The sequence below is a fragment of the Myiozetetes cayanensis genome, unplaced genomic scaffold (assembly GCF_022539395.1).
Source record: "Myiozetetes cayanensis isolate MyiCay16 unplaced genomic scaffold, myiCay2020 scf16, whole genome shotgun sequence".
Lineage (NCBI taxonomy): Eukaryota > Metazoa > Chordata > Aves > Passeriformes > Tyrannidae > Myiozetetes > Myiozetetes cayanensis.
In genome coordinates, this window is record NW_026087270.1 from 15,823,557 (window position 1) to 15,838,890 (window position 15,334).

General features: G+C 45.1%; 1 protein-coding gene across 1 annotated transcript; it reads right to left on the reverse strand.

Moving 5' to 3' along the window:
• Positions 1-254: 254 nt before the first annotated feature.
• On the reverse strand, positions 255-4,952 carry GINS3 (GINS complex subunit 3). The gene is made up of 3 exons (XM_050311537.1): positions 4,690-4,952; positions 3,952-4,179; positions 255-2,069 (listed from the first exon to the last, which is right to left on the reverse strand). Exons 1-3 carry the CDS (start codon positions 4,861-4,863, stop codon positions 1,833-1,835), a joined length of 639 nt encoding a protein of 212 aa, XP_050167494.1. The 5' UTR covers positions 4,864-4,952; the 3' UTR covers positions 255-1,832.
• Positions 4,953-15,334: the final 10,382 nt, after the last annotated feature.

Here is a 15,334-nt window from a genome sequence, read left to right on the forward strand (position 1 = left end):
CTTATTGATTGGCTGGCAGAGTCTCTCCCACAACCTGAGCAAAGAGCCAGTACCCACGTGGGATAAGTCAGACAGGAATTACTTCTGCACTCACATGACTGCACGAATGTAGCTCCCCACTGCACTGCCTGTAAGAGCAGAAGGATGACAGAAGCAGGGCTGCATCATGGCCACACTTTTACAGAGACCTGGCCTTTTCAATTTGATTTTTGTGCTGCAGGACAGTTAGCAACAGACTTTTCACACTACGAGCATTCCCTTACAAAATATTTATTCAGCATAAAAATTCAGAAATGGACAACAGACAAAAGCTTCATGAGAATGCATAAGCCATTAGGTGCCATTAAGTCATTAAGTGCAGCAGCATTTGATCCTGCCACATACTTTTGTTAGGCACAGTTTCCATTTAGTCTCCTCTGGCAGGGCAGCTGGCCTTCTGCAGCTGAGGTGGGGTCACCAAGATGTTTGTGAAGCCAGAAAACTGTCCCCTCTCACCACCTCCACAGGCTGAGCTTGAACTTCTCTGGCCAAGGAATGGCCACGCACCCTTTGGACTTGTTTGAAGCATCCAATATCCAGGAGCATCTGCAAGTCCAGTAACAACTCCTCAGAGATTTGGATCTTGGTGTCACCTCCCAGTCACTCCCACAGAAGAGGAAGTGCTCAGTATCATCAGGATCTGGCTCCTCCACTTAGGCACTCTGCAAGGTCCACCTTCTACAGAGGCTTAGAAGCACCCAGAAGATGTCTCATACCTGCTTCCAAAGGGCAACAATCCTGATGACTGCAGGAACCAAGTCCTATGGAGATAACCATCTGTTTTCTGTCTCCAATCCAATGGGACTTGAGATGATCCAGGTTTAAGGGCATCCACCACTGTGCTGTCAGCAAGTCCCAAATCCAGTCACTTCTACTGGCAAGGATGACACTTAGTAGGATCATTAGTAATCAGAAGAATTTCTCATGGGAAAACAGATAGCTCAGAGGTTGATAATAGGGGAGAATTTCCACTTAAGTTGCTGCTTTTGATCCGGGCCAGACTTGACTCTTTGTTGCCTTCTGCTGTCTCCTCTAAAATAGCCATCACAGAGACACATCCATCACAAAAGCCACTGGCATCAAACAGGAACATTCTCTACCCTGTGCACCACCAAGGTCACAAGAGTCAAAAAGGGAGAGAGAGGACAAGGCAGCACACGAGACCTGCGCTGCCACTTGTTGTGTGGGTTTGAGGAGGTATTTTTCTCCAGGGCACTGTGTACAGAAGTCAGCAAAGAAAAACATTCCTGCCTCGCAAAGAGCACCTGTTCCACCACAGTGTGTAAGAAATGAAAAATAATTAATGCTGCTTGCACTGCATTTTTTCCACATCACTGGGGCTCTCCGAAGAACAGGGAACCTGGAAATAGCTGTTATAAAATCAACAAGCTGTTTCCAGGAGTTTGGGAGGGGAAAGGCAAGACAAGATACACAACTTACACTTTTTTCCAGATCTGGTATTGTAAACATCAATTTGGAAGAATAATAAATATTAATTAGCCTTTCAGAAAATCCTCTCATAGCCTTTCAGCCACCCAGCAAACACTTTATCTGCAGATCCTCAGGAGTGCAATGAGTAAGCTGCAAAGCTATTCAGTGATGTGATGTGATCCATTTTTTATGCCCTTGCCCTCTGCCTTTAAAATTTACATTAGTCCAATCCAAAGATGTTACAGAGAATTCCCATTAATGGACAGGGGGCCTGCCCCTCCCCAAATTGATTCCCTTTTCTGTGACAGACAGGCTGCAAATCTCCCCGTGTCCCCCACCGCAGCTTCGTGTCCTTCAGGTTTTTAACCATCCACTTCCGTGAACTTTCTTTTCCCGTAGTTCTGGACCAGACTGGAAGCTGTGATTTGAGAAGCCTGCCCCTTTTCCCAGCACTGGAAATCATTCAGCCCTTTCTGGCCAACCTGGAACAAAGCTCGTTCCAGCTCATCCAGCCGGGCCACCAGCGCCGACGTGTCCTCGTTGTAGGCGTTCTGAGAGGAGTCCATGATGCGGCGGAAACGGTTGATGAACGTCTGAAGGTGATAAACACAATTACCGACAGCTAACACAGAGGCTCCCTCAGCTCAAACGCTGAAGCTTTCACAACCAAAAAGCAAAAACCTCGTGTGCTTTGATTTTTCTGTCAATAAGTAATGAGTTCTACTGTGGGGTTTTTTTTTCCCTTAAGATGCCCATTAGCAGAAGGAGAAAAGACAAGGAAAGGTGTGGTCATCTCCTCAATGCACAAAGCACGTTTTCAGTGGACAACTCCCAGAAAACAGCAGCATTTTAAAGCCTCTCTGCATCAGTCAATGTAAAGCACAGAGAAAGAAAAAAAAAAAAAGCAACAGCAATCATTCCAGCCCACTTAGAGACCTGGCTGAAGAGATCTCAGAGCTGTTAGTGGTTATGGTTAAAAGCTCAAGGAGCACTGAAGTCCGGAAACTGCCGAAGACAATATCTATCTTTCAAAAGAGAAAAGGGGAGATGGAAAGGGAGGAAGGAAGAGCCAGGGAATTATAAATCCATCAGTATCAATTGCTGGAAACATAATGGAACAAGCAGACTATACATAAACTTCTGCAAGAGAATAAAAGGGTAGCAGCCGATGTGGACCTGCCAAGAACAAACTCCGAGGGACCAGCCTCGTTTCCTGTTGTGGAAGGATGCCAGGCTTGAACAGGGAGGAAAACAGTGCAGGGGGTATCTGTCGTGGAGCATTCTTGGAAGATTTAGCCAGGCCACCCCATAGATGGCTGGGAAAGACAACCATCACTCATAGCTCCTGTCAGGAGGGAAGAACACAGTGAGTGGAGTTCCACAGGGGTCTGCCCGGAACCAAGAACTGTTTGAGTTGTTAATTAATAAGTTCACTAAAGGAATAAGAAGTTGTGCTTATTAAATCATCATGCAGGAGAAGGAGGAGGGGTGACTGCAGGCATGTTGTGGAGCAGAACTCTTAATTCACAGTGATCCTGACAAATTAGAAAGGTGTGAAAACGATAGGATGTAATTCTCCCAGGACTAATAGAAGGTTTTGCATTAAGGCAGAAATAGGGAATTGTACAAAGTCAGGAAGAGAAACAAATTGTGTATGAAACCTCTACCATCTCACTGTGGACTGCAGACCAACCACAGAGCAGTCACTGCATCCTGACAAACGAGATGATGCACCACGATGCACCACGAGCATCACAGCCTAAGAAAGCTCACAAAACAATCCTTTTGTTTTCATCAGCACAAGTCCTGAGCACGAGACTGTGCTGTTCACAGGGCATGGCAGAGTGGATGCAGACCCACTGGAAAGATCCCAGAAATAAGGACTATCTGAGATCAGAAAACACGAGCCACAGACAGATATGAAATGAACTGGGACTGCTGCAGGAAGGAAGAGAATATTCTGTCCTCAGCATTTACTTTGTACAAGACAAACAGAACAGAGCTTGTATTGCTGTGAAGGAGCTTTGGTTTAGACATCAGAGCAAACCTTCTGTGATTAGGATGAAGAAGCACTGAAACGGATTGCCCAGAGCAGTGTGAGGTCTCATTGTTACAGAGCTTTAAAAACAGGGTAGAAAAACTGAAACAACAGTTGACTGAATTCATTCTGCCTTGCAGCACAGGCACAATTAAATGACCCCACATCTCCTCTAGTCTTATTTTACGAGACTTTTTGAAACACCAGATTGAGAGTGTGGAAACTCGAGGCTGAAGTTACACTCCTGGATGCGCACTTGAAGCTTCCAGCAGTATTCAAGAGGGTCATCCTACAGCTTGATCTAGAAATTCACAATCAGCCCAGAAGTCATTTGGATAAAACCAGGACATTTTTTCTGGAGGCTGCTGTGCAGCTGGGAAAAACAGGAAGAGAGAAGAATGCAAAACTGTGTTTCAAGCCTTAGTTCAGATACTTGCCTGCAGGATACTCTGAGCTATCTCAGGATTCTCCGGATTGTCAAAATTCAGCAGCTGTGAGCCAAATCCATAGTAGTAGGGCCCCATTTTATGCAGATCAACCACATTGGCATCAGCACTGAACACTGTCCTCCAGGCTTCCTTGTAGATATTTGGCAGTTCCACAGAAATGATTCTCCTTTTGCTGTCGTGGAACCCTTTAGCAAGCCACAGTGGGATTTCCAGCTTCGATCCCTGGAGGAACGAGAGAAAGATAGAAGTTGTCCTTTCCACGAGAACACACATTAAGCAGCCGCAAAGACAGAAAATAAACTTCATAAGCGAAGATCCAGCGTTACAGAAACACAATTTTCTTTTCAGAGCAGTCTACTGTGACTGTACCATAAACAGACACACTTTAGGGGCGTTATTACTACAAGACTCAAAAAGCGGGGTTTTTATTGATGCTCTGCAGCCTAATAATTGTCAGATTATTAAACGTCAGAAGGGGAAAAAAAAAAAACAAAACCACACACAGAAACCTAACCATACAAAGTGCATACGATAAAAGTAAAAATAACTTCTAAAAGAAAGTAGGGGGAAGCATCAATTCCATTGCGGTGACCGCGGAACCTGCGGGCGGACGGGGCTGGGGGGCGGGACACGAGGTGGGGGCGAGGCCACGGCCCCGGGGCAGTCCCGTATCCCCCGGGGGCGGCTCCTGTCCCTGTCCCTGTCCCTGTCCCTGTCCCTGTCCCCCGTTACCTCCGGGACGGACTCGGCGCCGCCGGCCCCCCGTCCCAGCGCCAGGGCCAGGCGCGGCAGAGCGCTCTCGGCGCGCCCCGGCAGCTTCTCCTGCGACATCAGGATGTCGTCCAGCGACAGGAAATTCTCCTCCATCCCCAGCCCGGGGCCCACCGGGAAATACGCCTCGGACATGGCCCGGGCCGGGAGCGGCACCGGGAGCGGCACCGGGAGCGGCACCGGGATCGGCACCGGGATCAGCACCGGGATCGGCACCGGGATCGGCACCGAGGCACGTCGGCACCGATCGGCACCGATCAGCACCGCGGACTGAGCGGCACCGGGATCAGCACCGATCAGCACCGATCGGCACCGGGAGCGGCACCGGGAGAGGCACCGGGAGCGGCACCGGGAGCGGCACCGGGAGCGGCACCGGGATCGGCACCGGGAGCGGCACCGGGATCGGCACCGGCCGGGTCGGGCCTCCCGCGCAGCCCGCCCGGCACCGCCCGCCGCCCGCACTGCGCCTGCGCGGCACGGGCAGTGGGAGAAACCCGGCCTGGAGCCCGCCGGGATCGGGAATGGGGGGAAAACCAGGACTGGATCGGGGCTGGAATCTCTGATGGGGAAAAGCCAGACGAGATCGAGGCTGAGATCCGGAATGGGGGGAAAGCCAGACTGGATCAGGGCTGGAATCATGAATGGGAGGAATGCCAGACTGGATCAGGGCTGGAATCATGAATAGGGGGAAACCCGGCCCGGATTGGGGCGGGAATCTCTAGTGGGGAAAACCCAGATGGGATTGGGGCTGAGATCCAGAATGGGGGGAAACCCCGCCTGGATGGGGACTGGGAACAGGAATGGGGGGAAATCGGGCCTGGGTCAGGGCTGGAATCTCTAGTAGAGAAAACCCGGACTGGATCAGGGCTGGTATCGGGAATGGGGGAAAACCAGGACTGGATCAGGGCTGGTATCGGGAATGGGGGAAAACCAGGACTGGATCGCGGCTGGAACCTCTAAGGGGGGAAACCCGGACTGGATCAGGGCTGTGCTCAGGAATGGGGGGAAAACTTGGACTGGATTATGGATGGAATCATGAATGGGGGAAACCCAGCCTGAATCAGGGCTGGAAAAATCGGATTGGATTAGGGCCAGGATCAGGAATGGGGGAAAACCTGACCAGGAACACCAACTTGCTGTGCCACAGAGCTCTGAAAAGTGGAGTCATGGAGGTGCATCTGGGCAGGACAAGCGGGATTGGCTTCACACTGACAGAGTGCAGAGTGGGATTGGGTATGAGGAAGAAATTCTTCCCCGTGAGGGTGGTGAGGCCCTGGCACAGGTTACCCAGAGAAGCTGTGGCTGCCCCATCCCTGGAAGTGTCCGAGGCCAGGTTGGACAGGGCTTGGAGCAACCTGGGATAGTGGAAGGTGCAGGGACACCTTCATTCATGTGAACCCACCGGTGAGCCCATGGAAAGCCAAGCCAAATGCTGCCCGTGGGGTTGGTTATGCCCAATTTTCCCCTTGGAAACTACGGACGTGGGTCTGGCAGAGCACATGGTCAGGCTGACGGATGTGGCTGTGCTGAGTAGGCAGAGGGCAGTACTAATGAGCTGTGTATACCTCGGATTTCAAGGGAAGGCTCCATCCCAAAGTAATTTATTTTAGTGCTGGAAAATAAATAATCAAGTCATATTTGGATGGCAGAATCAAATACCCTGTGCTATGTTCTGGGTTGGGTTGTAAAAGGATAGAAAATGTGGTTATCCTCCATTCTCATCTGAATTTTACTTCATGTTAGAACATGACCTTGTGCTTTTTTCTTCTTTTGGTCCTTGTTTTGTTGCTTCAAAATTAGTTCATTTTTCATCACAATAAAGTTTTCTTGCTATTCCCTTAGCTGTATATGCTGAAAACATTACTCTTTCTGTAGACAGTGGTCTATAAAAGAACATTTAAATAATCTATAAAAGAACATTTAAATAACATTTAAATAATCTAATAAACATTTCAGTCTTTGTTCTGCTGAGGAAGGAAAACAGACAATTGAGTAGAGTTGAAACATCTGACAATTTCCCTGAAAAATAATCAGAGAGTTATTTATAGGTGGTTTGATGATTTCTTTAATGACATTTTCAGTCCATGACTAAGGCATAAGCCAATGCATCTTTAATTATCTTTTAATTCTTATGACCTCAGCATTCTTCCTGCTGCTGTTTGCTCAAGCTGGATCCACTGTGAGTTGTCATTGTTTTGTCATCGTTAATTAGCATGTTAGTACTTTAATACCTTCATCAAAGTCAAACCCATGCAAAATAATAAAATTTGAACCAGTTCATTAAATCTTGTGCTATTTTCTTTCATTCTAAGAGAAACAGAGCACTGAAACATTGTCTGGGGTGGTGTGAGTGGGATTCCCAAAGTGGCTCCTGAATGGTCGGACAGGAAAATTTCCTTAACAGAGGCTCAGGAACAGAAGAAATTTATGCACGTGTTTGTCAGTGTGACACCCCCACACTGCTGATTCCAGAGTGTCCCCTTTTCCCACTAGTCAGGAACACTGAATATTGACAACACTGGTAAGGGCAATGCGTGCTCCTGCAGAGACTTTTAATGTAAAGGTTTTTTCTTGTACAATGATGAATTTTTATCTGTGGTACAGAAAACAGATATTAAAGTTAGCAACATTAACTACTGTACTGTGTTGGTTTGGTGTTTTTTCAAATGAGAGATTGAGTCTTTCTGTTTGGAAAACAAATCCTTCCATCTCCACACATTTTCCAGATGAGTTGCCGGGCAATTTCCAAAAGCTCTTTCTAAAAGGACGGTTCTGATAAAATTATAATTTGCTGAATTGGATTAGTAAAAATATTCCCTGCCTAATGAGGTTTAGGAAACAAATCTCTGTGCTAAATATGAAAGCGTGCACCGTGAGTGAGGGGAGCTATGCAAATGGAACATGCTTTTTCCAGGGTGCAGAACTAAGAGAGCTGGAAAAAAGAAGAAAGAAAAGCACTATTTCCCTGTGTCCCAAGATGCCTCAGCCTGCAGTGTGTGATACAGAAATGAGTACAGAGATGTAGAAAGCCTGAGGCTCTGGGTAAAGCTGAAATAACACAGAAAGAAAGATGTTTACATTCACTGCAAAATCAGTTGAAGAATTGTTCTTTCGAGAGAGTTTTAACGAATCATGAGTTTGATTGACAAAATTATGTCACCTCTGTTTGCCTTCTCATCCTGAGGAAGGTACCAGCCAGGTTCTTATTCTTGAACACTTGGGTGTGAATCTTGGTATAAAAATGTGCATAATGACCCTAGCATGCTAAATCATATTTTCATAAATATGATTTCAAGACCTTCCTGAAGGAAAAGGAATGTCCTGTGTCATAACTGATATATGCCAAAAACTGAGCAATGATAGTCCAAAGCATTACAGAATTAAGTTTGAGCTGTGATGAATAAAACCCAAACTACTTCAAGGTACAGTAGATAAATCAGAGTATTGCAAAATACGGGAAAGAGTAAAATCTTAGAAACTGAGGAACAGCTTGTTGTGTCTCATCTCTGTATTTCCTAAACCCTCAATACCACAAAATTCAGCCAATTTAACATCAGATAAATTTGGGGAAGCAAAGTTATGTTCCCTGCTCCGTCTAGGGATTTCCACTAGAGCAGGCTGATGTCCATGGGTCCTGCACAGTTGCTGAGCTGTGTCACATCAGCCTGTGCACACGAGGTTATGACAGCAGCAGCTGATGGTGCCAGCGTGGGTAATCTAAATAACATTAAATATGTGAAGCAAGTCAACTGAAAGAGCTGCAGGATGTTGATGGGAGAGGGATGTACCACTCCTTGTGACCTCCCCTTACCTTACTTTTTAAGGTCACAGTGAGAGAGGAATCGTCAGCCTCTACATACTGGACTAAATCACAGCACAAACTGTGATCTGATCTTGTCCCATCTCAGGCAGAGAGGATTACAGCATGATTTGCTTTTCTTATTTGCATTTGTTATCAAGCAATCAGAAATGCTGTCAGGGGGGGTTGTTGTCTTAACATCCCTAGGTGAGACAACTGACTGCAGCAGGGCCAGGATCTCACTGTGGAATCCTGGCCAGGGGATCCTGAGTGCACACACAGAACTCAGAACAGAACACACACAGAACTCAGGCGTGTGGTGTTCACACTTCTGAGAGCAGAGAGGATGGAGGGCAACCCACTCCAGCACACATCCTTCACCCACATCCCCGGGCCTTCCTGATGCTCCTTAGCAGTTCCTTTCCCTCCCAGAACTTACACTCGACAAATTTGCATTTCCTAATCAGTTGATTCGCCTGTGGCAGTGGGAGTTCTTATTTGTAAATCGTCCTCTGTAGCCTTTGCTAGCTTTTTGTTGTGCAAATACGGGCGTATAACTCGAGTAAACCAATTGGCTTCAGCAGGATTATCCCAAGGGAGTTAAATGCTGCCTCATATACATAAACACTGCTCTCCAAGAGGCAGATTCTGCAGTCCAATACAATTTTATTTTTTGAAGGAAAAGGGTAGCAGCACCAACTAACAGTTAAATCGAGGAGATAATGACTTTCCTCTTCAGCTTCTCTGCCAATGTGAGAGGTTCATCAACGGAGTTAATGATACCCCATATTCATATTTGCATGGCAGAGTGTCATCGCTTTCCACTTGGAGGAACTGTGAGTTGTCACATTTTGCAGACAGGAGAACAGCCACGGGTGAAATGTAGGGATTTGGGATAACCAAACATGCCCAGGGTCTCTGAGCCAGAGGGCAGCAATGGCAGCAGGGACTCCAGACAGCTTGTACAGTGGCTTTCAAAATCTCTTTAAGCGCTTTCTAAAAAGGAGGATTGAAGTCATAAGATAAGCCAGATGCTACAGCTGGTATTGCAAACAAAATTTTTGACAGAACAGAAGCATTTCTAGAACTCCAAAATTTTTCCCAGCTGTCCTTCGCTCTTATTATGTGGGAGTGGATTCAGCAATTTTCAGGGCTTTCTTAACTGTTGTGTAGTTTGTCTGGTAAGTGGAAAATCACAGTTAAATCAGCAGCAGGCAATCGAAAAAAGATTTTTTGTTTTAAGGAGTGGTGCCATGTTGCTAAAACTTTTTATGCTTTAGTGCTGCCAAAATTGTTGGTGCTTCTTTCATTTGGAGTTCCCTAGATGACAATTTGTTATTGTTTTTGTTTAGAAGTCTGGGAAAAGGGTAATTGTGATAACTGCCTTCAGAGAGGAATTAAGGGAATTGCTGGTTACTGTGCAGAATTTTGTATCTGCAATAAATTCTGAAGTGCTGAGACTTCTCAAACTTTTGGTGTCTCAAGGTGACTGTGATGATGTGAGTAGAAAACTCACATGTGTTTTGGTTTCTTTCACATCATTTCACGTGATGAGGGTGAAAGAAAAGCACTGTGTTCATTCAGGACAGGGAGACCCTTTCCCACCTGTAAAGCACTCAAGCTGCTGAGCAAAACAATGACTATTTTCCATGGCACAAAATATTAAACATCAGCAATTTCTTTTTCTTGTGTCTCACCATTCATAGTAAATATCCTAGGAAGATGTTGGAAATGATGCTCTTCCAATTAAGTTGCATGAACTCCAACTCTATTCAGCTAAAGGCTGCTCAATGCCCAGAGACAAAAACATCTAATGAATCAATCTTTGTGCACAGAAGAAAGCTTTATTTTGGGAAATTACATAAAAACTAGAAACTGATGACCTGTTTGAAAGGAAGAGACAGGGGTGAATTGCTATATAAGCTTCACTTTCTAAATTATGGGAGGGGGTGGTTTCTGAACTATCCAGGATATTTCCAGTGAAAGCAAGCTAAAATCTGCAAATTTTTCCCCTGTAAAGAAAAGATTATTCTTTGTCTTTTAGACTCAAATAAGCAATTGTAAATCTGACTACAGACATTTTTCATCTTTTTCTCTTTATATCCTGATAGTCCCTTTTCATTCTAAGTTCTCACTCTCATTCACATTACTCTGAAAAGTTTTATTAAGTGAGTTACTGAAAACAAAAAAAACACAGGCAGCATTACATGTTTTTCAAGATCTGGAATAAGAGCTTGAATTGTCTGCCATGCTGTCTGTACATTGACCCAGGATCACAAGCTGGAGAGGATTCAATCATCTGCATTTTGTGTTTTCAGCTGCCTGTGCTCTTTGAACCGTGGTTTCAGCTTTACCAGCATTAATCCAGCCCTTCATCCACCAGCACTAGATGAGCAGAATGCTGATATTCCATGGCTTTGTCAGAGTGTGAATGCTCCTTTTGGCCCAGGGTTTGCTCTCTTTGGCCAGCAGAATCTCTGAATGCCTTAAATCTGATTGCCTCTTGGCTGCTGCTTTTCGTTTCTGGGCTGTGGATGAGTGGTCAGGCTCTCCCACGTTTTTTTGAGGCTTACTAGAATAGGGAAAGATCCAAACTTTTGTGATCACATGCAGGAAGGGAAATCTAACAGCACCTTGCTGGAGCACACTGCCCTGTGTCAACAAGTAGAGAATCTTGTTCATAGCTTGTGAAGAGGTTTTTTTATCCTTCAATGTAAAAAACGCTGTAGAAATGTCAGGTTACACCAAAGACATACAGAGAATTTGGATAATAAAATATGATTATAGTCAGAATGAGCACACCAGAAATTCTATGTCCCAGTGGGAAAGATTATTAGTATAATAACAACCAGGAGGTCCACGAGGAGCAAAGAAATCCAGAGTTTCCTGCTTGCATTCCCAGCATCATGGGGTGACAGAGAGGTGGCTGCTGTGAATGACAGGATATTGTCCAAAAGCGGCTGAGAGCAGTAATTTCTGAGCTGCTCAAGGACATCCTGGGCAGAATTTGAAGCTTCAGACCAGGTTTCACCAGTGGGACCTTCCCACTGAGTCACGAGGAGCAGAAAGGACCCCATTGCTTTGTAAACCCCTTCTCAGAGACAAGATGTGGCTGGTTCCAGCTCTAGCCCCAGGGCTGGTCAATGGTTTATGTCTAAAGAATTATATAGGTGTAATTGAGCCTTTGTATGACTTTGCCCTGCAGGATGAAGGATGGTAAGCTGAATATATTTATATCAATAAAATAAATTATTTATTTGAATTTATGATGATTAAACTAAAATATCTTAATCAGAATTATTTACTACACAGTATAGGTGGCTAGCACACTGTACTATTTATTGCAGCATTACTGAAGCAATTATATCAGAGCTAGCAAAATATTTATTATGTAGAGATTGATGTTACTCACCTGTACCAATGCAAAGCTCTTTTGCTCAGCCTCAAGGAGTGACCTTGAGGGGTGTCCCCACTCAAGGGAGGGACCTCCACACACACTCTGAGAAGGGGTATTTGAGAAGACCCTCCCAAAAAGTGGGACTGGACTGTTACAGTATAAAGTGATGGACTGTCAGTCCCAGCAGCTCTACATGAGTTATCAGCACTGTCACCTGTTGGTTCCCTTATCAGGGGTGCTGTCACTTCCTCTCAGGTGCCAGTTCCTGCCAGGAACCTTTGTTCCTGACAGATCATCAGTGAAACATCCTGTGGTGTTTAACTTTGGGATTGATGAGTCAGGCCAGGCTCAGAATTCTCCAACACCAAGAGCAGCTGACCCCCCTTCTCCATCCAGCACTGATCACTTTTGCACATAGGGTGAATTTTGAGCTGGTTTATCCACACTTAAGCAGAGCATCCTGCTACAAATGGACGCCTGTGGGGTCCTGCAGCTTCCTCTCTACCCACTATCACTTGCCAGACCAGGCAAGTGATCCTGGCTGTCAGGAGCTTGGGAAGCGTGTGGGGAGAGTTTGAGATACTAAACACTGGAGTCCAGGGATTAGGGGGATGATGCAGTTCACTTTGAGCATCCTATCTGGAAGAATTCCAGTGATTCACAGTGTGTGGGAATGAGAAGAGGAGACAAGACAGGCAGCTTGCATCGTCTGCCAGCCGAGTGGCTCTGCAGTTCTGAGAACAGCCTGTCTCGGTGTGTCCTCAGATCTGACAGCTTTGCTCTGTCAGGCATGGACTGCTCTGTGATCTTATAAAGTTTATCTTGGTTTCCATGAAACACCCCTGTACATGCCCAGCAATAATATCTCATTGCCAGTCAGTCAGCAGGGTGCAAGTGCCATCAGCTAAATATCCAGGAATTCCATATTCAAAAGTGAACAAAACCCCATGGGATGATTTAAAAGCAAATGCATTTTCTCTGGACTCTGTGGCTTGTACTCAGTGGCAGCCTTTATCACACAAATCCAGATGAGGATTTCTGACAGGGTTTTAACCTCTTCTAGGAGAAGCTGCATATCTTTTGATTTTCTCATTTTTCTTATAATCCTGTATTTACAAGCAGAGCTAGTAAAATAACAGAAAAGCACATTAAGTGGGGAAGGTTTGGCAAACTCAAAATAATCTCACTGAGATGAGTGATGGGTTTAGATCTTGTTTTCAAAATATGGAGTTCAGAAACCTATCTCCTCACAGAATTTAGAGCCAAATATCTCCATGGCATGAATAGATGTAAATCCACTACAGAAAGTGGAGCTATATCCATTCAACGAGGGTGATTTTTTTGTTTTGTTGATAATATCTTTCAATATTACAATTAGCAGTCCTTAAAGACATTGATACTTTTAATTGGTGCTTCAGTGAAAATGCTCATATTTTCTTCTCTTTTGACAAAAGGTCTCCTTCCATGACTGTTGTGTCATTACATTTTCATCTTTCCCTTATGTACAGATTTTTTTTTTCCTGTGCTCCATTTCTAAATGCCCACAATTCTATGGCTTTCTGGTAGAGATGTCAGGCTGGATGACAGTTGTTTTTTACTTCAGGTGAAACATGATAGGGTTTGTGGTTCCTAATGAGCTCGTTCTACAGACCAAGGCTCAGCTCTCAGACAGCGAAATGTGTGAGTCAGACCTTGAAGATAAAGGTCTTATGCAAATTGCTTGAAATTGCAGCAGGTTGTTTATAACATCCTTTGCATGCAAGCCTACTTTGGCTTTAAACATTGGGAATGATTTTGTGGCAGAGCACTGTACTAGATCTGTCTGGGTTGGAGTTAACTTTCTTCACAGCAGCCTGTGTGGTGCTCTGCTCTGCTTTTACATTTTCCCCCACTTTTACATTTTCCCTTGCGTTCAGTTTCCTTCCAAATAATTAGTGCTGGCTGCAATGGCATCATCCCAATCCACTCTGACTGTCCCCACCAAAACAGTTGGCTATTTCTGAAAAGCTGATTAGCAATCACACCCTTAAAAACACTGAATTTAAATTAGCATTTTGTTTTCAGAGTTAATGTCTCACGGAAACCCAACCTTCTGAGATGTCAGGGGGTGGTATTGATTCCCTTCCCTAATTCAGCAAGTTGGTACAAAAAGGTTTGAAGAGCCACTCCTGGACTACACAGTTTCGAAAGGAGCAGTTCAAAACTGTAGATTCATACAGAGTCTCTGCCCAGCTTTTTCATCTTGACGCCACTGCAAGGTCCCTCATCCATGGAAGGTTCCTCACGAGGGAGGTCTGACCTTCACAGGAGGACGGATGAGCAGCTGACCAGGAATGTGCTTTGTCTTATTTGCAGTCTCATCATTTCACTGTGTCAGTTCCAGATAACCTCTGCTGAGCCCATGGGCTCAGAAGCTTCAGCTCCAGAAATGCAGCTCCTGACTTGTAGCTGATGATCCCCAAAGAAGTTTTAATTTGCCAGCAAAGTTCAGCCCAGCCTCTGACCACACATACCAACCACGTTATCACACCGGTGGAGAATACAGTTATTTTTCAAGTTTTATTATTTCCTTCTTTTCGGCCTCTCTTTTGCTTGTGCTTACTGCAGTTTTTATAGAACTGATTCCTTATTAACTGTGCTTGCTCTGTGTAATGATGGGCATTTCTAGCAAAATCCATCCTTTTAATCCGATTCTTTGCCACATATACGCTGAGGGAAACAAAATGCCTTTAAGGCATCATATATTTGTAAAGAACATTAGTAATGCAGTGAGGTAGATCAGCTTCATACTTTCATTTGAAGATTAGAGTCTAAATTTAGAATTATTCCCAAATGAGAAGGGGTTTGTGGCCTCAATTCCAATAGCTGTTTCAATCCAAAGCTACCACAGGAGTTAGTGGAATGAGAAGTCTTTGATTTGGAGTCTGGGATGGAATGATAGATTAGAAGCTAGACCTCCAGCCTTCTGTGTAAATGCATGGCAGCAATTCCTTTTCCTTTGGTCATTGCCCAGCCTCTGTGAGCTTTTGATTTTGCCAAATTCCCCTTGATTTCTGGCAGGTTACTTATAAGGCCAAGCCACCCCTGGATCTTATAACAACAAACCATTTATGTCCTTTGTAGGTTCCTGGTGCTGAAAGGACAGGTTTGGAACTGCAACCTCTTAACTTGCTTTCAGTGTAACATTCCCTGCCGTGATGGCCTGTCCAGGGAAAGCTCCAGGTGAGAGATTTGTATCAGGCTAGAAGTGTTACCCTGCTTTCCCATCAGCACAGCAGCACAATGGAAACACGTCCCAGAGCTGATGAGACTGCTGCTGTAGAAGAGCTGCTGTGCTATCTTTAACCCTGAAAACACAAAGCATTTAAAAGTAGATGGGGCAGACTCACCAAGTTACTCTTGTGTAGCTC

What these genes read in the sequence shown, in the direction of transcription:
- GINS3 (XM_050311537.1), bottom strand. Translation starts at nt 4,863, where the DNA reads ATGTCCGAGGCGTATTTCCCGGTGGGCCCCGGGCTGGGGATGGAGGAG. An exon ending in GCGCCGAGTCCGTCCCGGAG is followed by an intron (nt 4,180 to 4,689) that starts GTAACGGGGGAC and finishes TCGTTCCTCCAG; the next exon opens with GGATCGAAGCTGGAAATCCC. An exon ending in CTGAGATAGCTCAGAGTATC is followed by an intron (nt 2,070 to 3,951) that starts CTGCAGGCAAGT and finishes TGTGTTTATCAC; the next exon opens with CTTCAGACGTTCATCAACCG.